Source organism: Sceloporus occidentalis, unplaced genomic scaffold (assembly GCF_023333645.1).
Source record: "Sceloporus occidentalis isolate IW3139 unplaced genomic scaffold, rSceOcc1.0.p SCAF_48, whole genome shotgun sequence".
Classification (NCBI taxonomy): Eukaryota; Metazoa; Chordata; class Lepidosauria; order Squamata; family Phrynosomatidae; genus Sceloporus; species Sceloporus occidentalis.
In genome coordinates, this window is record NW_028317028.1 from 496,432 (window position 1) to 521,141 (window position 24,710).

The 24,710-nt window shown below is 36.4% G+C and overlaps 1 protein-coding gene across 1 annotated transcript in view; it reads left to right on the forward strand.

Moving 5' to 3' along the window:
* Positions 1-16,439: 16,439 nt before the first annotated feature.
* The window catches only part of LOC149289050 (nitric oxide synthase 1-like), a 31,621-nt gene continuing 23,350 nt past the window's right edge, over positions 16,440-24,710 (forward strand). Inside the window, exons 1-2 of the mRNA XM_089491112.1 lie at positions 16,440-17,134; positions 21,873-21,984. Coding sequence (XP_089347238.1) covers positions 16,440-17,134; positions 21,873-21,984 — 807 coding nt within the window. The remainder of the gene's footprint in view (positions 17,135-21,872; positions 21,985-24,710) is intronic.

Here is a 24,710-nt window from a genome sequence, read left to right on the forward strand (position 1 = left end):
AGGCATTTTGGCATTAACTTCAATTACTACAATATTGTTAAACCCTTACATATTCATGCAGTGTATGGATACAATGTCAATACTAAGCAAGTCACACTTAGTCCCTTTACCATTGAAGACCTTATCCATTTATATTGGTGATATCACAAGCTAGCCTGTATGTTACACACAAAAAAACTAGACAGAAAAAAAACATTTCTGCTTCTCAAATCCAAAAATGTGTGGGGATTGTCAGACTTTTTAATTGATTGTTCCACCCACCTTTTCATTAAAACCCCTCCAGATTCTCAGAGCTTATATAACAATTGTAGAATATATCACAAAGCTTTGCAGATCATACTTAATATAATACTTTGATATAATATTTGAATATATTTAATAAGTTGGCATCATATATATATGTATATATATATATATATATATGTTAAGGAAGGCTATATATAATCATCTTATATTTTATTGAAAATAAAAACACTTTTGCATTATACATATATATATAATTAAAAAAACCTATTGTATTTTAATATGTTAAGGGAGGCTACATATATATATATGTATGTACATATAGATAGGTATTTAATGCAATCATGTTTTTCTTTTCTATAATTTATGTTACACTAAAAGGGGGTGAATGAACTTTAACCCGTTAATGAAGAATGAGAGTAAAGCTGCTTGTAACATATATGATGCTGGTAGGGAATGTATGTGAATAAGTGAATGCACACACTGATGCTATAAGCCCCTCCGGGTCTACAGACTGTTATATTCACCAGGCGGACGGTGGAAGGCTGCTTTTTTTCATGCAGACCAGAGGGATTGGATCCAATTAATGGAACGCGTAAGGAACCCGTTAGCATAGAGGGAGCCGCCGAGGGGCTATATAACGGCAGGAAGTTACCGGAATCCTAGTGACGGAGGGGAGAAGTTCACACAGGACTGAACAGGCGGCTGCAGCCATCAGGGAGCTCCGAGCTCTCCATAGGCAACGCAGTTCCGAGCGCTATCCGAGGTGCTGAAACCATCCGAAGAGCGCTCTCTGAGCAAGTGGCTCCAAACTGCCGTGGGGTGGAACACGCGTGGGGGGTATGTAACCGATTTGTAAATCTTTTCAGCAACAGTGCTGCTATGCGAGTGATACCTTTAATGGGAGCTTTTATAATCATCGTTTGTGTGGTGTAGTTAAGAGAACCATTCTGTAACTAAGGACATAGAGTAATGAATGCATATACGTGTATGTAGGATACAACACAAGACCACATACATATATATATATATATATATATGTACATATGTAAGTCTTAGGTACCTATTGTGAACTTAGTGAAAGCAATTATCTCCCGCAAAGGATTGTTGAGTGGGATGGAATATATATATATATATATATATATATATATATATATATATATATATGAAAATTCCTAATCTAAAGAGGAAACATAGCAAATATTAGATATATGTGAAATTGAGATTTTTTTTTAATCTAGTGTCCCTGCTCTTTATCATCCTGGAACCAGTTACTATAGGAATATCTGCATACCCTTAACCACAGCCTGTAAACTGAAGGCTATGCAGCAGCTTGGTTCTATGGCTTCTCTCTCTCTATGCCAAATCACTTATTTTCTAGTATATGAGCCTCTTAAGGACGAAAGTCTATATTTATGACAACGATCTTTAAAATAGGAAATGTTTTGAAGACTTGAACTCCTGAAAGGTGTCAGCCAGTTTCAGCAAGATTTGGTGATTTACCAGCTTTAATTGTAACATAGTGGTAGAACACAGAATCATTACACCTCTTAGAATGTAGAAGCTCATTCTGAACTTAAATGAAAGATATTATATATTACATACTAGGATTATGGATTGATTTTGCTGATTAGAAATTAAAACAATAATTCCATCTGCAGTTGGACATGTCTCTATTGACATATATAGCAAAGAAAACTCTCTTCAAAGTTCCATAAAGAATATCATTCTGGAGCATTAAGCAGACATAATCTGAAATAGTGGAATTTTAACTGGAAATATGTCATGATATGAACTTGTGGCATTCTATCACCAATTAATCTTTTTAATCAACAAGTGACGCCATAATGCACTACTCTACAGTTCTACCTTATTCTTGCTGAAGATGTATGTCCCTTAAAATAGATGTGCGGGCTCCAATCTTAGTTTTAGAACAGGCTTGACTTCTGTATACATAACATGATAAGATGAGTAGCGGCAGCTTTAGATTTGTTAAAGTCCATAGGTTTTAACATGTTTCATATTAAATACCAAGGCATGCCCAGCATCTATAGATGAGTGACAGAGTCTTATTTTCTCCTGTATGTCAGACCTGCAGTGTTTGGCAGGAGGAGTGCATTGTGAGGTTTTGCCTTTAAGCATGTCACTTTGCATGGGTTGGGATTATACCAACAAAAAAAGAAAATGACAAGGGTAGAAATAAGATCCTTTATTTAAAACATTTCAGTTGACTGTTAAATATGTGTGTATTGCTTTACACATTCAGTGGCATTACAAGTGTTAAACCTTCAGGAATACCCAGTCTTTAAAATACAAGGCTGAGAACTGACAGACATGATAAAGTGTTCTTTTCCACCTTCAATTTCTGTGCTTGAGCGAAAGAACAGAAAATCCCATTTAATTACATATCGCATATGTAGACAACAATACTTACCTGCATTCCCCAGAATTACTGTTCTTTTTTACTGATACTAGCTGTTCCATAGAATTTTTTTCCCCCCAAGTAAGCTTCTATAAACAGACCCCTGGGAATTCAGGATAATTTGGATACCAACATATCCAAAATATTTCCATAGCTCTTCTATGTAGGTAGAGCTTTGCTTTTTATTCTCTTCAGGCACCTGGTAACCATAAAATCTATGCAATGTTTTGACAGATTGTAATGTCACTCGTAGTTTCTTCTGAAAATTTCCCTTTCAGATGAGTGCATATTCCCCTGTTCTGCTCAGCTCTGTGTCAGCAGCCAATACAGAATGTGCAAACTATGTGTATATATATATATATATATATATATATATATATGTATATATATATATATATATAGTTTGTGTCTGTGTATATATATATATATATATATATATATATACACACATTTTATATATTTTATATTGTTTTCAAGATAATAGTTCTTGCAGGCTTAATCAGAGCAGTAAAGAAAAATCATAGAATGTGTGTATACATTTAACTGAGAACATCTAGTTTGCATAGTTACCAATAAAATATGGTTTTGTGCCACAGAATGTTGTCTTTCTTGTTACCAAGTATAAAATTAGCAACATGAATCATCATGTTCCATGTAAACTAGTGGTAAATTGCTACGGGATCTGAGAATTATTTTGTTCTTTGACTTGTTGTATTGTGTCACCCACAGTTACATGAAAATGAACAAGCATGAGTAGAATCTAATTATAATAAAATACTGTATGCGGAGGAAAGTGGCAATTCAATTAGTGAATGAAACTGAGACAATTTGGTCACCTTTAACTTAGCTACAAAGTGGATCTAAAATTGAGCTTCAACAAATGTTAACGTGTAACCCTTCCCGTACGAGAAGACTCAATAATGTGCCGCACACCTCTAAGGGCTAAATAAAAAATGGGTATCTGTACTTTATAGGAATCCTTTCACTGTTCCACATATATTGTGTTGGTGGTGTAGTGTGAGGATCTGGTAATAGTGTAAGTTCTTGAGTTCAAACCAGCACTAGTTATGGAATATATCAGTATTGCATGAAGGTTGTTGGTTGATTCAAATGACTATGGCACAGAATATTATAAGAACATCTTCAAGCATAACCAAAAGAAATGACATGGTCGTCTCCACAGTTCTCGTAGAAGTGTCTAAATTCAAGATCAATGCAGTAATCAGTAAACCAAAGAGTTAGAACTTGAAATAACGAAACAATGTAGAACTAGAATAGCCTAGACAAATAAGCACTCTGTGCTTGAACTGATCATGTCTAATAGTTGCATGGAGATATACAGATCAAAAGAGCTCAGAAACCTGAAAGGTAGGGGGGGGGGGAAATGATGTAAGGAATCGTAGACAAACAATCTTTAAGCATGGCTGGAGGTGAACCATATGAGTGTACTACTACAATTTTTTATGATGGTAAGTAGTTTGTGTGATGAAGTAAACACTTTGCTTAAAAATGTATTGAATAAACCTCATGGTTCAGTTTTGTTGCAGTAATTTCGGAACATTCTGGGTTCAGGCATCCACACTATCAAGAAAAAAAGACCCAAACTGATCAAGTTCAACCTGTCTAAATTGTTGCTATTTTTTGCAAAGATTAAGGACAGATTTTCATGGCTCCCAAGAGCAATAATCCCTTGATCACTACTTGAATTAAAGCGTAGCTGCAGGTATTGCCTCCATAAGTTCCTTCTTTCAAAAAAATATGAAAACTATGGTCTGTTAATGGTAATGAATATCTTCCCATTATCCGCTCTATGTGTAGGGTGACCATTTCCCCTGTGATTTAGGAAAACAGCTAAACAGGTTGGTCCCTCCAGAACTAAAGGAATGTGTACTTATTTTTTTAAAAGAAATTGTGACCATTTAAATGTGTTTACAGTCCAATAGAAAAGTACATTTCAACTAGACCATTTAATGCAATGTGGTGTTCGGTAAAGTGGTTTGGTGTCGAATAAAAGTTAGTGTGGCTTTCCCAAAAGACATTCATGTGTCAGATGGTTTAGTGGAACCCTAAAGATCCTATTCTACTTACTCTTACCAGATGTATCATTTTAATAACTGAATCCGGCATTAAAATCCTCATGCCTAATTGCTTATTTATAATTAGTAAGGACATGTCAGTTATCTCTATTGGTATCTTGTTTAAGAGGAACAGTGGCTTTAAGACATTCTGTTTTGTCACCACAAGGCAGCGTGATAAGGATTGTGTGCCTATCTAATAGACTGGAATGAGATAATAGTTCAAAAACATATACACAAAATAAATATGCAGCTGCAGAAAACATTATTTCCGAAACAAACAGTTTAGAAAAATGAAATAATGCAATGTCGATAAACAATGTTCATTACTTGATGGTAAAACAACCCATTAGTTTAATTTCTTAAATATATTCTAATATAATGCATATTTTAAAAGAGAGCATGTGTCAAATGTAGGCGTTTGTTACAACACAACTAATGTTCAGTGTGTGTTCTAGTTTTGTTATCTGCTAAACAGACAGCCTGACTTCTTATCACACTTGGGGTAATTGATGGAATGCCTCAAGTCTAAATCACACAAAGGGACCATGTGAACCATGAGAGACTATGGAAGGGAGGACTTAAATAAACAGGACTATATTAGTACCATAACTAATAAATGCAGGGTTGTAAATGAGCAGACAATATGACCCAAAATGGCGTGATTGCCTATAATGATGACATGCAGGGTAAGGAGATTAAGGAGCACCATATTTACTGCTTAAAGAAAATGTCTATTTTCTCATAGGACTACCCCTTTAACATTAATAATGCCATAGAGTCAAAGGTTATGACATTAAACTATCCTGCAGGTCAATTAGGCAAAGTTACCTGGAGTGCGTGTGCACAGGGGGTAACAGGGTGGCTTCTGGTCTGGGGTGCTCTCTGATCAAAGACTGGCAGACACCCAGAAATACGTCTGCTTTGGTTCTGATTTACCTATTAGGTACAGTTCAAATAAATTCCCTATAGTAAATCACCACGAGTGGCCATACAGCTAAAGTTAAAAAAAATCTAAACTACGTAAACTACTGGTTATTTGCAGCAGTGGCAAGAAAAGAAATTCCTACATATTTCCTGTTCAAATTGCGAACACCTTCTTTATGTTCTTTTTTTTGCCAACATATGTTCTCTTGACAGTTCATACTTGCCTGAAACCTTTGAAAATACCCGTCAAATGTTCTTATCTGCCCACATCTGTCTTATCTGATGCCTCCTATGTACCAAGTAAAGTGGCCGTTAAAAAAAAATCAAATCAAGAGTAGAAAAAATACAGAAAATACCTTTAAATTAATCCTGGAACTCATAGGAATACAGGTTTAGCTTTACTCCAAGGTATTCCTTCACACCTATCACCCTGTCATTCCCACATACGTAAAAACTACAAATATACATTACACCCCACAGATTTGTACTTTGCCATCACTGTAGGATAACACGTTTTTTAAAAGATTTGTCTCAGGGTACATATGTAATCTGAACTATAACTAACTATAAATAACTGATTTAATGCATTATTGGAACCCAGCCTCAATTGGTAAATGATATTGCATAAATGTTCACCAATTTGTTACTCCCAACCAGAAAGATTGAGGTAGCTAAGTGGTAATATTATCACAACTAAACTACTTTCACTGATTTATTTTATGATGCCTAGTACGAGCAGAACTAAATGACTATGCCAATATATTACATTTACATTACCCTTGCACCAATAATGGAAACTGTACATTGTGTGATGAATTGATTATGAAAACCACAACAGGGGTCTAACATCACTTGTAGATTGTAAGATCTCTTACCATCTGTACTTTTTGGAAGACTCCTGCCACCTGTTGTCACTTTATGTTCCGTAGACTGCAGCTAAAGCTGTCATCATTCACTACTGGCAACGGCTATCGACATAGCATCAACACTGATACAAATCTGTGCTTTTCACATTTAAGTTATACGGATCAGTTAATCATAATCATTTCTCTTGTTATTAAAGGTTTTGGTACTCTGAAGATAAGTGCAAATATAACAAAACATTTACTTTAAACACTTTTATGTGACATGTGCTTTTATTAAACAAACATATAGCTCTCTTATGTGACTCCTAATCACTGTAAGGCAGCTCTGTGAATAATGTTACATTTACTGCAATGTCCAGTCAGCTAAATCAGAGCCTATAACCAATTAGCATCGCAGGCTGAGCAAATGCTAAGCCCAAGTAAATTATAGGCAAACAGACCCGCATGCAGTAAATAGCAGATGTGATTAAGCTCAATTATACAATAATCTAACGTGCGAACCTGCAATACAGGAACAGAGAAATATGATTTAAGTGAGATTATTTTTGTTTGGAGGAAGGTAAAAAGATATGAATCTGCAATAAGTATATAGTGTCAGAATATGTATGATTCACTAAAATCTTGTCAACAAATGAAATATATTGTCATAGCCATTCCATTCTACTCTTATTAGGTGGCATAACAAAGCATTGGAAGAAGTAGTTTGTTTGATAAGTTAATTCTGATAACACTACTACTTTATTAACCCTTACATTCTAAATTATACCATCATTTTGGTTATTACTGCTTGAAGAAAAGTGCTTTTAATGCAGTTGTGTTAAGAAAAATGGTTACCATTTAAGAAATTTGACAAGTCATTTCAAGTAGTATGTTTTCCAAGTAGAATTGGGAACTTAACAAAACCATGTTAAAATAAAAGATTGTTACATATGTGGATATAAATTATTTGCAAGATCAGAAACATCATGGGTTTACTGCAGGGAGATCTTATCAAATAAACTGAATTTTTTGGACTGGGTAACTAAAATAATGGACCATGAAGGAGCTGTTAATATAAGCCTATTGGGATGGCATTTCAAAGAAGGCTTATAAATAAATTGAACAGTTTTTTTAAAGTGTTTATTAGCAATATTACAAAAGGTCTCAAAGGTAAGGTATGTCCTTTTGTAGATGATACAAAGGTCTGCATCATGGTAGAACAAGCCAAATTGCAAATTATTTAAGTAAATTATCAGAATATAAGATGTAATTTAAGGTTAATAAATGTAAAATAAGGTACTTGGGATGTACAAATCCAAAAGATAAGATATAGCATTGGGGATACTCTCCTGCAAGTGACCACAGAAGTGAATGACTTAGGAGTAATTATTTCTGAGGAGTTAGCGGTAAGTAGGGAAATGAAGGAAAGCATCTGAAAGAAATAAGGGTTTTGGGTTGTACAGCTAGAGGCGTTGTTATGCCACTTTACAGATCTCTGGTCAGAACTCACCTAGAGTATTGTGTACTGTTTTGGAGACCTCTCCAGAAGGACATTGCCATTCTAGAAAGAGTTAAGTGGAAGGCTACTAAAATGGTAAATGGTTTGAAAATAAAAATTCTCACGAAAGTCTATGGGATCTCAATATGTACAGCTTGGTGGAGACTGGGGATAAAGATAAGGGATGGGCTAGATACATTTAAATCCATAATTAAAGTACAGAAGGGGAGATGTTAGAACAAGAAGTCATAATATAAAACTAGAGGGTCAGAAGCTTAGAAGTAACATAAAGAAGCTATACTCCACTGAGATGGTGGTAGATAAAAGGCTTCCCTGTAGATGTAGTAGAGGCTATTAGAATGAGAGAATTTAGATATGCATGGGATAGGTACATGGTTATCCTGAATATCCTGACAAGAATAGATGGGTCGATGCTTTATATGTGAAGTTAAATTCTATGTTTCTAAAAACCTCACTGCTTCTACCAGTGAGAAGCTAACCACTTCTTTTAATAATAAATATGGTATAGCATGGAAAAACCTTAGTCATTCTAATTTTAGTAAAACCTTATATTCAATTTCAAAATCGTAACAACCAAAGAAAATGTGTGTTCTTTTCAAATTCCCATGTAACCACTGACCCACATTGGGTTTTGTATAGGAATATACACAGTACTGTGCAAATGTTTAAGGCAGTTGTGAAAAAAATTAAGAATGCTTCGAAAAATAAACAAGTTCATAGTGTATTTTTATTAATTAACAAAGTGCAAAGTGAGTATACAGAAGAAATCAATCAATATTTGGTGTGACCAAAACAGCATGAATTCTTCTAGGTACACTTGCACAAAGTCAGGGATCTTGTAGGCATGTAGATAGGTGTATGATTGAACAAATATAACAAACAGGTGCTGATGGTTAATTTAATATGTAGGTTGAAACAGAAACAGCTGAGTAGGAGAAATAAAACCTGGCGAGCAACAGCTAAACTCACTAACAGGGTGAGGTTTCTGACAATTCAATGTAAACAATCACACACCATGGCAAGACTGAGCACAGCAACAAAGGCACAAGGTAGTCATAGTGCATCAGCAAGGTGTCTCCCATGCAGACATTTCAAAGCAGACAGGGGTTTCCTGATGTTCTGTCCAAGCTCTTTTGAAGAAGCACAAAGAATCGGCCAATGTTGAGAACCACTGACATAGCAGTGCTCTGCCAAGGAAACCTAGACTGTCAACTATTCACGACAACACAGGAACTGGTTTGTAGAAAATTGGAAGCAGATGCTCTGGATTGATCAGTGGAAATTTTAAATATTTGGCTGTAGCAGAAGGAAGCTTGTTCTTTGAAGGGCTGAAGAGTGGTACAAAAATGAGTATTTGCAGGCAACAGTGAAGCATGGCGGAATTCCTTTCAAGTTTGGGGCAAACACAGATACGTATCCATCATGCAATATCATCATCATCTGATTGGCCCCAAATGTATTCTGCAGCATGACAATGACCTTAAACAGAAAGTCATAAAGAACTATCTCCACCATTAAGAGTCCTGGAAGTGATGTGATGGGCCTCACAGAGACCTGATTTCAAAATTATCAAATCTGGCTGGGAATACATTAAGAGAGCGAAGCTGAGGCTGCCAAAATCAACAGGAAAACTGTGGCTAATTCTCCGAGATGTCTGGATCAACCTACCTGCCAAGTTCCTAAAAAAAAATGTGCGAATGTACCTAGACTAATTTTTGCTGTGTTGAAGGCAAAGGGGGGTTACACCAACTTTGTTTTGATTAAGATTTTTCCTAATCAATAATTAAAAAACCTATTAAAATGTCTATTTTTGAAAGCATTCTTACAACATTTTGCACAGTACTATATATATAACTGTTATAGAAGCGTATTGTCATACAAGTTGACGATGTTCTTGTGCCTTTGCTTATTTCACATATATTAATTCGCACAACTCTAAGCCATTGGTGAAAAATCAGATCACACATGAAAGATGATGTTTGATTTTGGCTCGCAAATATAGCAGTTTCCTTTGAATTATTCTAATCATGGTACTTTGTAAGAGAGAGTAAACAGCACATACAAAACATTTTGCTTTCTTAATACCTTCAGTTCTAGATGAAAAAAAAATGTAAATTTGTATAGAAGTCAAAAACCTCATCTTGTTCTAGTGAGCAGACAAATGTTTAGGGGTTTCAAAAATAAATACTTCGGAAACATAAAAGACACAGAGGAATAAAAGAATAGGCAGCGTAAAAATAACATTTGCTTTGTTTCAAAGAAGATATACAAAACGCTGCTGTTTCCATATAAATAGAAGACACACAGTGTATCACACGCAGACTGAAATATCCCAGATGTTGCATGTTAACCTTTTGACAGCTATGAAGTCTTGAAATGATTTAAATCCATATTATATTTTTTAATTAACGTTTTAAGTATTTAAGTTTTGAGAGTCTTCATAAGGTAATCATTCTAGTGAGTATTCTTAAAACTTTTTCAAAGTCTCCTACTTGATAAGGGAAACGATGGCTTAAATTTCCTGTTTAGACAGTATAGTTTACTAGAAGGTACGTTTCAGAAACTTTGTCAGTCTCTATGGCTACATCCTATAAGTGTTTGAATTTGTATTTTTGTACCTGAGTGCAAGGCGGACATCTGTGCAGCTCCTGGGATAAACCTATCCACAAATGTCTCCTCATCCACGGCTTACATGCCACGGCTGCTGGGCACCAGTATATAATGCCATATCCCAGCTCACCACAACAATTGGTAATTGTTCAGGGGCCCAAGGGACAGCTGCTGTGGGCCCTTAAACTAATGTGCAATGTAAGGAAGAGATTGTGTGTTGTAAAAAAGAAATACGTGAAACAAATAGTGAATAATAATGGGGGCACTTTAAGTGTTGGATCCTTGGATGTTCAGTTTTCCTTTGTTCTTAATCAATTATAGGTTGTATATGTAAGTATAAATCCATGAAAAATATGAAAAGAAAATATATCTCATATATCATATTTTCACACACGTTCGTATACCTGTATGTATATATGCACGTGCACATACAGTAGGTATGGACGAATGGATTGCTTGCCTGGTGTAGGAACAACCCACTGTTGAAAGCTGTAACTCAGCTCAATGACTGGAGTGACTTGTCTCCCTTAGTGTAAAGATGTTGCAGAATCTTCACAGTATCATGATCTCCCAAGGTAGCCAATTTAAAAGAATAAAAGAGAAGGAAAAATCCAATATAATGTAGTTTTTAATAAATAAAAACCAAAGCAAAGCCTCTGGGCCAGGGGCGTACCTAGAGTATTTGGCACCCGGGGCGGATTCTGTATGTGGCACCCCCACACACACACACACTTTAAAACTGCATAGCTTCTACCCTTATATACCGGCGCAGACACTGAAGGTGGTACAGCATTACTGTTATCATTATATACTGAGGCAGACATTGACGGTGGTACAGCATAACACCTACCACTATATACTGAGGCAGACAATGACGGTGGTACAGCATAACACCTATCACTATATACTGAGGCACACATTGACGGTGGTACAGCGTAATCCCTATCACTATACATTGAGCCAGACATTGACAATAGTGCAGCATAACCCCAATCACTATATACTAAGCCAAACATTGATGTGGTGTAGTCCTACCACTTCATTAGTAGTAGGGATGCACCAAAACGAATTCTGGACTGAAACCGAAAATGCAGCATTTACCTGGCCGAAATTGAATATGACCCCCCCCACACCATAAAAAAAATCTAACACTTTTATTTAAAGTAAGTAACACACCAAAATAGGACAAAACAATTAAATAACAATATTAATATATATATATATATATATATATAATTGTTAACAGCAATCACATTCCTATCATGCCCAGGCATACCCAGATTCCAGGAGGCACTCGCAGACTTGGTATGATAGGAGTATGATTGCCCTATCTACCCCTTCTCACTCCCTTCTCCCTATCTACCCCCTATCCGCCGTCTCACTCCCTTCTCCCTATCTACCCTCTCCCTCTTTGAAGTTCTTTACCTTTCAGGAGTCCTGCGGTGGGGGTGCAAGGCCTCTGTCTCCTAGCTCTGCCACTGTATGGAACAGTATAGAGTGATGGGAGTTATGATGTACTTTAGAGCATCATTATATAATGAAAAATACATTGGAAATGGTACAGCATAACACCCATCACTCTCACACATTTACCAATCCACACATTTACCAATCCACACATTTACCAATCCACACACATACTAATCCACACATACCAATCCACTCTCACTGAATGCTTTCCTACCTTTCCTCTTTTCTCCTTACAGCTCCTTTTCCTGCTCTTCGCTCCTCTTCTTCAGTTCTTCTGTCTTCTTCCGGTTCAGAGGGCACGGACAGCGGTGGGCGCGGCTTCAGTGTTGTGCGCCGGGATCTGACAACAAACCCCGGCGCACAGCAGCTGTTGCCGTGTGGATCGCAAGGGAGCGGTATCGGAGGTCTTTAACAGACCTCCGGCTCCCTTGAATGATTTTAAGCCGGGTTCAAGGGAGATCCTTGAACCGGCTTAAAATCACTCAAGGGAGCCGGAGGTCTGTTAAAGACCTCCGATACCGCTCCCTTGCGAGTCTGCTCCTCCAGCGGCGGACATTACTGTCCGTCTCTGGAGGGGTGCCGGTTGCCGGCAAGTTGGCACCCCCCTGATGAGCGGCACCCGGTCCGGACCGCCCCCCGCTAGGTATGCTACTGCTCTGGGCGGGTCGAATCAGTTCGGCGTCTCTGTACAGCTAAAACAGCCTATGATCCTCCGCTTCTGGGTGTGACATATTGGAAGTACGCCTGGGCCCAAGACAGCTTCTGCTTTTGCTTCACATTAAAAACAGCCTTAACAATAAGTAAGAAGAAAAATTGTATGTGCTTGAAGAATTATTATTTTTTATTTTTTTTTTGAAAAAAGGTTTGGCCATTCAACAGCAACGTCATGTTTCGTTTAGTTGCAAAAGTGATAAATTCAGCAGGTAAAATTATTTACTGTTATTGAGTAAAGGCTGCTGTAAGGAAGCAATCCTCATTTGCCTTTCTAGATTACCTTCGGCAGTATTTTTGAGGAACCACCTTGGAAAATGATCAGGAAGCTGCCATAAAGTAGGCAGAATAAACATTTTCTGCAAAAACAGCCAACAATATAAAATAAATAAGGCATCTGCTTAACAGATCTGCTAACCTGTGTACAATCTGTATAATGCCATTACAACAGAATTTCCCACCTGGCATGGGAGAAATATGAAATATAATGGTTACAATATAACGGTATAATAAACTACAATTCTCTCTGTGAAAGATGAATACTGCCATATTGACCCAAGAAAAAAAGGATAATATTTAGTCAAAGTAAAAAAAATAATTTTATTGGGGCAACAATAAAACACAAAGTTACATATCTCTTTGTTAGATAAAAATTCCTGCCAATGAGTTCACAAATCGACACTTATTCCTATTAATACCTACAAAGGAAAATCTGATCTTCTAGCGTTATTCATGTGCTCAGTTGTATATCACACTATAGCATATTCTTGGACCATTTTAAGACCTGTGAATCTCAGGTTATTGAGTTCCTTAGACCATGATGCCCTTACATATGTAAGAGGCTATACACATTAACATTGTATGTTTCTGCTCCGAATAACCAGGCTGTTCAACCAAATGAAGTAATAAAGAATTGGTTTAAAACATTCTATAATCCTGGTCATCAGTTAGTTATTGCATTTTAGTCTATGAGTAGATATCAGGTGACTACAATTGCCATCACAGCATTACGATAAACAGCCAAGAAAAAATCTCCCTTAATGTCCCTGTATTTAAGTCATGCAAAGATATTTTTTAAAAATATTTTTGGGGGGATATACGGTATATAAATAGATATAAATCTTCAGTTCTGAGTATGATCAAAGTAAACCTTTTATTCCTCTCCTTAATGAAATGTGGTCTCATTTGCCTCCTCTATGTACTATATTTTGTGTCAGCTGGTTGGTGGGCATCCAGGGCTTTCATTTGGCTCTCTGGGTGTTGGAAGTGACATTTAGTTGTGCTTTCTTTCATGCTAGGATCCACCTTACTCATGTCCGTTCTGCACCTACTCACCTGTGGCTAACCATGCCCCATGTGTCCATTACCCTGCCCTTCCAGATCAAGCTTCACCCTCACACAACCTCTGGGTGCGATTACTAAAGAAGTTTACAGACATACATCAATGTTCTCTATTGTCAATCTTTTTAAAAATATCCATACGACATATAGGCAGAGTTTAACTTTCGACATCTTTTATTATGTGTATTATAAACCTATAATGAATGGCCAATATATTTAAATACATTCAGCCTTGAGAATGAGCACACATAGCTTAAATGACAGTGTAAAAGGTTCACCCTCTAAAATAAAGCACGGAAAGTTTTTGATACCTGGTAAATTGGCAATCACTGAGGCATGGGTTTATAGACCAAAGACTCAAGCATACCAAACATTCTAATGAATATGTATATTGAACATATGAAATGATCTACAAGGTGTTTATCATGTTGCTGTATAATCAGCTGCTTTTTGCGCCAGTAATCATGTGTTATCAGTGGTGCCTGGCATCCTGAAATATTAATGCTCACAATCTGAGTAAATAGGAATAACTAAAGAAAAATACACTGTATCCAATTTAGTAAATTTATTTTTTTTCATTGGGCTTGTGACCTCATCATTTATCCAACTATCTCTTGCTGCAGAGTGGTGTGAGCTGAAGCCGTAGAGTGGCAAAGTCAGCTTTCTGCATTATTATTTACAGAAGCCTTGAGTCTGTTATTATAATGCTGTCACTTTCCTTAAAGCTGTGACTATATCTCATTATTACTAAACAGTCTTTTTCATTGACGTTATTAGCCTATAAAATCACAACTCTAGTTAGCTTTGGGAGGCAGGACCCAACTTATACTGATTTTATTAGCCTAACTGAAAATGTGATACAAACCTAATGTTACTTGTTTATTTATCATTAGGAATAGGTTGATATTAGCATTATCTACGCTATTGCTTCAGTAAGTATTCAGTAATCATTTCAATTTTGTCTCAAGGTAATGTTCCGAAAAAGGTTATCTTAGGTTCTTTTTCTTCCGAACAACTGTAAAACTGTCTGGATATTCTGGATATTCTTGGAAGAGAGAGATGTTATCTCTCACACCATCAGTTTTCATCTGTAATTTGCATGTGTATCTCCTTAAACATAACTTGGAAACTTTATTGTAGATGTTTATTTAAACTTATTAAAATATGTAAACTTTATTAAAATTAAGCGTCTAGCCTGTGTTTCTACCCTGTGCCTGTTTATGTACCTCTTGTTTTGATTTTATGGTCTATGGACTTAAATTTTGATATATTATACAATGGATGCTTCCTCTCTATTCCTTGGTGTCAGCTGGCAACCTCGGATCAACTTTATTGTAGACACTTCCCAAATAAAGATGTTTTAAATAAACCAGTGATACCGTATACATCAATTAGCTAACTAAGGATTCTGTAATCTAAAAATGAAAAACAATTTATCTAACTACTGAATTAAAGTCTGTAAAGAGATGTTAAAAAAAAGAAACCATTTACGGTATGAGTAACAACGAATATTTATTTACACACAGGAACAGTGTTTGTGGTTTCTTTCTGTCACACCTGTCTTCCTTATGTTCAGCTAACTACTATGGACGTGTTAGCATAATTGTTGCATTTTATTTATAGAGTGCCGGCCAGCTCTAGGTGGGGACAAAACTAAATTATCTAAAAATTGTGAAATTAACAAAGTACATTATTAAAGGTAATATGAACATAATACATACTGAAGAAGCACCTCTTCTATAATTTTTTATTCGCCAGAAGCTTGATAACTAGAGCCAGTTTCTTAGTGTTTAGCTCTGGTAGAATTAGTATATTTCATCAAAAAGTTCGAAACTGCACCATGTTATGTTACTAATCAAATTAATGTAACGTTTTGTTTTTCTCTCCGCCAGATACAAAAATTCTAGAAGCAAACTGAACACCTGAACTCAAGGATTTATAAGAAGTGAGGAAATATTAAGATACAAAGGGACACCAAAGTTGTTTGGATTTAGTCTCACTTGGGAAACATAGGTTTCGGTCCTCCTTATACAGCCTAGTTGCACAGCAAGGTAACTGAAAATTGGAGGAAAGCATGAGATAGAGCAAGCTACTGTAAGTTCACCTGAGATTCAGGACTGATCTATAAATTTGAACCTGAACTCATTAGACACTGAAGGAATCAGTTTCAAGAAACAAAACACAGCTTCTTGCTACTTTTGGACAAGAAAATTGATTAAGCCTTCATACAATTCTGAAAATTCTCTGGTTCCTCACAGACTGCAAAGAGCATTGCCATGGAGGAGTTTGAATTCAGCGTAAAACAGCTGCAACCAAACGTCATCTCTGTAAGGCTCTACAAACGTAAAGTTGGTGGTCTGGGGTTCCTTGTTAAACAAAGAAGAAACAAACCCCCTGTGATTATCTCTGATATAATTCGTGGTGGTGCAGCTGAGCAAAGTGGCCTGGTACAGGTAGGAGACATTATTTTGGCAGTGAATGACAGGCCACTTGTTGATTCTAGCTATGAAACTGCTTTGGAGATCCTGCGGCGTATTCCTTCGGAGACCTTTGTGGTTCTCATCCTTAGAGGTCCTGAGGGATTCACAACCCATTTAGAGACCACTTTCACTGGAGATGGTACACCTAAGACTATTAGGGTGACCAGGCCTCTGTGCCCTAAATCCAAGTCATCTGATCTCTCAAGTCAGAGCATGTACAGTAAAGATCAACATAACATGGTGGACAGTGCCACAAGTTCAGCTGGCTCTTCCTGGCAGGAAGTTCACCAGCTTCTACACTTAAATGGACTTGACGGAGCCAAGGGTGATGATATCAGCATCAATCCTTGTCTTAACAGTGGAGCAGAAAGCAATGATATCCTGAAAGAGATAGAGCCAGTGGTGAACCTCCTACAGAATGCAAGAAAAGAGCTAAATGGAGATGGTTGTCAACCAATAGAACATAAGGATGCAGAATGTCAAGCTGACAGGTAAATTGTCTGATTAAAAAAAACCACAAGATAAACTATGCATTTGATATAGAAAAAAGTAGAAATCATGAAGCAAGCACCATAATAATTATTAGATGACTTTGTCACAGGGATTAGTTATGAAACATGTGAAGCGTACAGGTTTACAGCATGTCCTCAAGAGGCACCTCAAGGAGAAAGATTAGCAGTTGTTAGGATTTGCTTTATTGGCATATGATGTTGGCAGTAATTCCTTATCCTCTCTCGAATCTCTGCATTCAATGAACTGGCAGAATGCATTGGTAATAAGCGAGGAGTAGCTATAGAGGGAGCTGAAATTCCTTGGCCCTCAGTTTTAAGATTAATTTGTGTGCTGTAGTGAAGAATCCATTTACATTGGTTAACAAAAGCAACTCAACGGTTTCTATAAATCCATTGTTTTAAATATTTTTCCCAAGTTTACCATTTTATCATGGCCTTACAGCACATACATTGGTGAATTATAAAGGGGCTCTGTCAACTAAACAAGATGTTATGCTGTGAATGTAGAGCATAGAAATCAATCTGTACAATAGTGCAGTAGGCCTTCAAGCAAATGTTTACCACCTTAGAAATCAAGAACAAACAAGTAACTAGGTCAGAGATTAAAAAAAAAATAGCATTATAGTCCAAAGAAGCAGAATGTCTACCATTTTCCTGTCCAAGGAGACAGATACCACACAGATAAATTCAGAAAAAAGCATTTGAAAGAAACTTAACCGCACATTTCTACAAGATTTTAATTAAAACTATATATATATATATATATATATATATATATATATATATATACACACATACATATATACACACACATATATACACATTTATATTGTTAATACATAGGCATGTATTCTGTTTTTGCTTCTATGGGCACACGTGCAAATGACCAGCCTTGTTTTCTGGACACACATATATATAGTAGATGCCAAAGACACCAAGAAAACTACATATTGTAATCACTGATGGGAATAATGCATTTGGTTTCCTTGAGGACTAAGGCACACAAAAATAGGGGTACCACGCTGGCAACCCACGTTCAGAGGAAGGCTACTGAAATAGTAAATGGCTTGCAGAATATATATAAATTATCTGGAAAGCCTAAGGGATTTCAAATGTATAGCTTGGAGGAGAGAAAGAAAGAGAGAGATATGGTAGAGGCTAATATAGCGAGGGAATTTAAACACGCACGGAATAGGCATATGGCTTAAACTGGCAAATCCTTAATCAAAAACAGGACCATGGACTGATTAAGATCTGAGTCTTCAAATCAGGAAAAACTGTTGGAGCTTCTTATCTGCTGTCAAATGTAACTTAGAAATTATAAAGATCCTGAGAACATATATTTTCCCATTTTCCAATGGCATACATATAAAGTAATTCATATGAAATGTTATATATATTTCAGTACATATATATTGGTTGCTTTAGTCAGGTACATGGATTTATTTAGTGTATGGAATTATAAAAGAAAAGACTCCAGATCCTTATACAAGCAACATATTGAGTATATAACTACTAGACACAATAGTGATTGAATATATTATGCACAGGTTCTTATGTATTCACAGCCAGAAAATTGCAGTGTCAGCTCTGTTTTCCATGGTTTTCAGTTCCCAAACTGCAGGTTTTTAACTGCACTGTTGTAAAAGGTCTGGATTTAACTGCTAATTGTTTGCTAAGAATATACATACAGTGAATTTTTCTAAAGAGATTAATGTGCCTCTAGATCTGGCTTTCAATTCACTGGTAAAAACCTAATCAGAGCTCTACACGAGTGTCAATCAATAGAAATAAATAGAATGCCAACCTTGTCGTGAATTAATGTAACGAAGCATGAAATGCACAGATCATACTCTCTGTTCTACCACTTCCTAACAACGATCTGTAAATACCCTTCTGTGATGAATATTACTTCCAATTAAGTCAACTTTCATCCCCTGGAGGAGCTTGCTAATGGTTCACAGCATCTGACCAACAGCCAAGACAAGGCTGATATCTCAAGTCCCAGCTAAGTCGCATTACAAGGCTAACACAAAGACACTCAAATCCCTCTGCTCTCTCTTAATATGTTATTATTAATGTAGATTGATATACATTGCAGACCGTGGTATCCCCCCCCCCCCCAGTTAGAACAGCTTCTGATTATAACAGGATAATCGGATGCTAAATAAACAGCTGTTCATATACATTAAATATATAGGGATATATTTGACTTCTTTGCCTTCTCATCAGCTTCATCACATGATTTAATAACTTCTATAATACATTATAATATAGATTTGTATACACTTACTGTAGTTATACTATACAGGATAACCAGTGCTATCTGGGATTAGGGTGTAAGAAATATTTAGCAACTGAATTCCAAAAATGAGTGTATGATACAAGGCTAAACTATACAGGAACAGAGTTTAGTTGCTACTTTGTGAGTTGATTAAATAACATTTTATGTTGCTGATCAATATAAATTATTATGGGTTTACCTGAGAGGTATATTCTATATGGCGTGTGCGTGACCCTGCTTGATGCATGCATAGGTGTGCTTATTATGCAGATACGTGTTACTTCATTTAATGGATGCTCAAGGGTTAATAGTAAATACAATGAAATGTTTACATTGCATGTGAACTCTCCCTTCGGGGAATAAAGCCCCTATGTAATTATTGGTTGGAGGAGAACTAGTTGTGATTTGTAAAGAGACGGTGGGTTTACGAATAAAAATAATCTTATGATAATCTTATGATATTAATATACAGGTCTGCGGAAGAATCAAACTTATTTTTATCGGATTGCTTAGTGCATCTTGAATACACACTGTGATTCATTAGTATTTATTATTACTACTTGTGATTAAATGCAGTTCTGTTTCCTTTTTACTAAACCTGCTGGATTGGTGTTTACATATTTCATTAAGATATGCTAGGGTTTCCCTTTAAAGCCTAATGTGCTTTTCTAATCTGTTGTCACACAAGGGTGATTCAGTATTAGTACAAGTACTGAATCGTATTCAATTACACAGCTCTTAATTCGGGTTCATTCTTTACATACATACATATTATAATTCTTTTCATATGCTGCAATATTATCTCCATACGTTGCATGGGTAGTAAGTTAATATCTTTATTGAAAAATGACAATATAACATTTTTTAATTTTAATGAACTCTGTTCATTAGCTCCCATGTCCATTCGGTGACACTTGTCATGTAAATATTAATACAGGTGAGTACTGAAAAGCCTTTTCCCCCGCTATACAGATATTTGCTAGTAAACATGATCTTGCCTAAAAATTGGTTTTCAGTAAGATTGACAATTTCGCTTCTGTTGCTAGTGCTACATTTAAAACTGGTTTGGGGCAGGGTTGCCCCGTCCGTCATCATGCTGTCCACATACTCAGCGCAGGCCGGCTAGTTCTCCAAAACAGAAACTGTGTTTGAACTTGGAAGATCACACACATCGAATAGAGGTGTCTACTAACCGTATGTCAGTGCATCGAGAGCTCATGTCTTTCTCAAAGAGATTGGGATGATCAGATGTCAGTTACCAATACGGTTTCCTTTTTTGATGCTTAGAGAGCTTGTCTGCACCAAAAAAATGAAAGTACAGCTAACTGTTCATCAGTCAGAATGTAATGCTTCATTTGCTCTTCTGTATTAAGTAGTGTACTTAATAACAAATACCATTAATGCGTGTATAATAATCATAATACCGTACTAATAATTCTATTATACAATGATGGATATAGTAACATCATATTCCACAGAGCAGTACATTTGCATCTATAGCTTATTTTAATTGTCAGTAGCATATAATTAAAAAAAAAAAATCTCACATCAATGGTTACTATGTTGACTTTAGAGTATCAAGTACTGTCAGTGTTGATAACCATATGCACGTGGTCTTTACAGTTAGATGTGTACCAACATTATAGTAGCAACAAGAATCCCTGGTAGATTTGTGGGTGGTTGTGGGACATATGTTCGCGCTCATGTTAACTGTTCCCTGTAATCCAACAACCCTAATTATAAATGGTGCTTTCAGATTAGAAATTTTGACTGCATGTTCTTCTATACAAAAACCCCATACAGTGAATGTGCCATGTCATTTGTCCTAAAGAATAAATAGATAGTAGCTGAACGGAGGAGATGAAAGCAAACCCTGACTGCATTACAAGGCTAATGTATTAAATCAGTTATTTGAAAAATGTATTAGTATTTGAAAATTATACTTCCTTTTAAATCCTTCTCTGTAAGCACCTGCTGTGCTGTCCCAACGGTAATCTGCTTTCGACACATTATTTGTGATATAAATGCAGGATTTCCCTTCTGTCTTGTGGCAGATCATCAGCTATGAATCACTCAGTCTCCATAAAGCGGTTAATTCCCCGTATAGCATATTATTGTGTACACTAACTATACTGTTAACTTCTGGGTGTCCTTATACCTTTTTTGTACCACTGTACACCTTCACATATTTTAACATGAAACACAATAATACTCACAAAGAAACCAACTGAATTATAAGTATTTATGTAAGGACAACAATAGAAGGCTGTGAGTTTTCTTTGTTGAGTTCAGATTTCATAAATAAATAGTTATTTCTATGGGATGAGTTTTTGTACATGTTTTAAGTATAAAGAGTTAGTAGAGTGGATCCATAAATACTCAGGAAATGACCATGCTATAGATACTGAACTTGACATGTTCTTCTATTTTCAGTAAATCTCAGAAACCAACAGGAGGGGAAAATGATCAAGTCCTAAGTGATCTGTGGAAGAACAACAACAACATGCCGGTGGTTTTGAATAACCCATACCTGGAGTCTGAGCTGGTAGGAAAATTAGATGAATTTCTTCAACCATCTACAGGATTAATTTATAAAGCACACGTTAACATGGAGTATTAAACTCTAGAACTTTTAAGGTCTTAAAAGGGTAGCCTAACTAAGTGTTGAAAATTCTGAATGGTCCATGTTATTCTATGCAGACTGTTCATCACTTTAAAAGTAAGGTTCAAAAAGAATAACTCATTCTCCTAAATGTCCTCAAATAGTTTTTCCATTTTGCCTTTACCAGAGATGGATTTTGAGGAAATGTACTACATTTGAGATGACCTTCCCTAAAAAGCTTGGATCAGAGAAGCTGTCAGAGCAGTTTACGTTAACCCTGTACCCATCCTGCGTCGAGAGGGCTAACTGCTTGTTTATTGTCAGACTTGATCTGTTGTATCCTTGCAATCAGCTTGGTGGAAAGCTATCATTCTTGAAAAGTATAATCAAAAAAACTCTGGCCAGCTTGTCCTGTTGTAAATATACTGCTCTACGCAGGATGGCAGAGATGAAATGAAATCAGGATTGTCCAGTATAGTCAGGGCTCTTCTGATAATAAAGTATGTTTTCTATTCTGCGTAGTGAACAGGGAACTGCAGTTTATTATTGTATTGTTTTATGCATTTACAGTGGATGTACAAATTTGAACATTCATGCAAGTGTGCCAGTTACTGGACTCTTAATTCACTGTCACATCAGATGTAATAACATATATATATGTGTGTGTGTGTGTGACATACTAGAGGTGACCGGGATTTCCTGTTAAATGTATCCCTACTCTCAAAACAAACAGATTATGGTATTCCCCTAACGTTCTTGGAGTCTCTGTCCCTTTCTCAATTCTCACTAAACTCCATGTCCCGTGGTAATCCCTTTTACTGAACGCCTGCCCTTCGGCCCCAACATTAATCTGCTTTTAATTTAAATTTCTGACATAAATGCTGGATTTCCCTTCCATCACGGGTGCTGATCCATTGTGAATTACACATCTCCCAGAGACCAGAATTCCTATAATCTCTGCTATGACCACCCCCCTGCTTTTTTTTGCATGCTATATATTTGGAAAGTGGAAACTGCATACAGAGACGTGTTCTCTATATTCCTTCTCAAACGGTACCACTTTAAGTAGCAAAATGCTTACATGACAAATATATGTCACTCGTATGATTGCCATGAAACATCTGCTTTAAACAGAGATTGGCTTGTGTTAGCCTTTGATTGGTGACTAGGAATTGATCAGCTGTAACTTTGTAGATGTTGTCTTACCACAAATCCCTAAATCATTAACCCATTTTTATGGTGACCACTGACCACATGTCCATATTGCCCGGAACAGTCCTTAAATCAAAGGAGCTGCCCTGTATGCCAGAGGACCTTGTTCTGGGACCATATCATGTCTCAAAAGGAGAACAGACTTTGTAACCTGTGTGTGCAACCAGCAAGGGGGAGGACAGGCAGAGTAAAAGACACTGACACCAGTAAACTGACTTTGAAGATAACACTGTGCATCCAGGACCTACTATGTGGTAGCTAATACATTCATTTAGCAGGCAAACTATCATTATTTGGAATCATTTATAAACAAAAGAAGGTATTATAACAAATCTATATAATGTCAGAACCATCTGCTTAATGGTATAATACAAACGTGATTTTTCGGTTTCTCTTCTGAAGCCACACATGTAAAAATGTCATATAAAAATAATTATTGTCATTCGTAATTAGAGTTGCCTCTGAACATTCGTCTTGCCATATTTGGTAATTTATCTGTGTACATAATTAACTTAAATGGAGACCTCTATGGCAAGGGACAATTGTATCTGTGATATCCAGTTTGGTCTTATCTGTCTTTGCTGCTGTAGCACTATGCCACTAGCTGCTGTCTTGTCTACTAACACCTAGGTCTGAATAATTCTCCAGAGCATATTTTGAACCAATTATCCCTGTCCAGTGTAAAACAAACTCTCCCTTAGGGACAGTTTTACGGTATTTCGCCTGAAATAAATCATCCTTTTTTAGGTATTAGAAATCCTCTCTCCCAGCAGAGCCTCAAGGCCAGTTACATTAACTCTGTAACGTGCTAGTCTATCAATAATCCTTATTGCAGGGAGGTCACTGTAAATGCTTGTCTCACTGGTCAGGATTAGGTCAAGTGAAGCTGTAAAAATGGCAAAGTGAAAAACAGATGTCATCTTTGTTCTCAAAGGGATGCTCTGTAGCATTCTTTCACACCATCTAAAAAAACCCTCAGATTTCTGAAAATACTAGAATAATAATATATTATGTAATAATATATATAGAATTATTATTATTATGATTGCTATTATTGTTTTTTTTTGTATAATGCCAACAATTTAAGCAGCGCTTCTTACACTATATACACTATATGGACAAAAGTATTGGGACACCTGGGTATTACACCAACAGGAACTTTTATAACATTGCATTCTAAATGCATAGTAATATGTAGTTGCCCCCCCTTGCAGCTATTAACAGTTTCCACTCTTCTGAGAAGGCTTTCCACAATATTTTGGGGTGTTTCTGTGGGAATTCTCCCCATTCATCCAGTAGAACATTTGTGAGGTCAGACACGATGGACGATGGGATTGAGGTCAGAGCTTTCTGCGGGTCAGTCAATTTCTTCCACTCCAAACTCATCCAACCACAAAGTTGGAAGCATAGGATTGTCCAAAATGCTTTGGTATACTGAAGGGGACATACCAAGACAT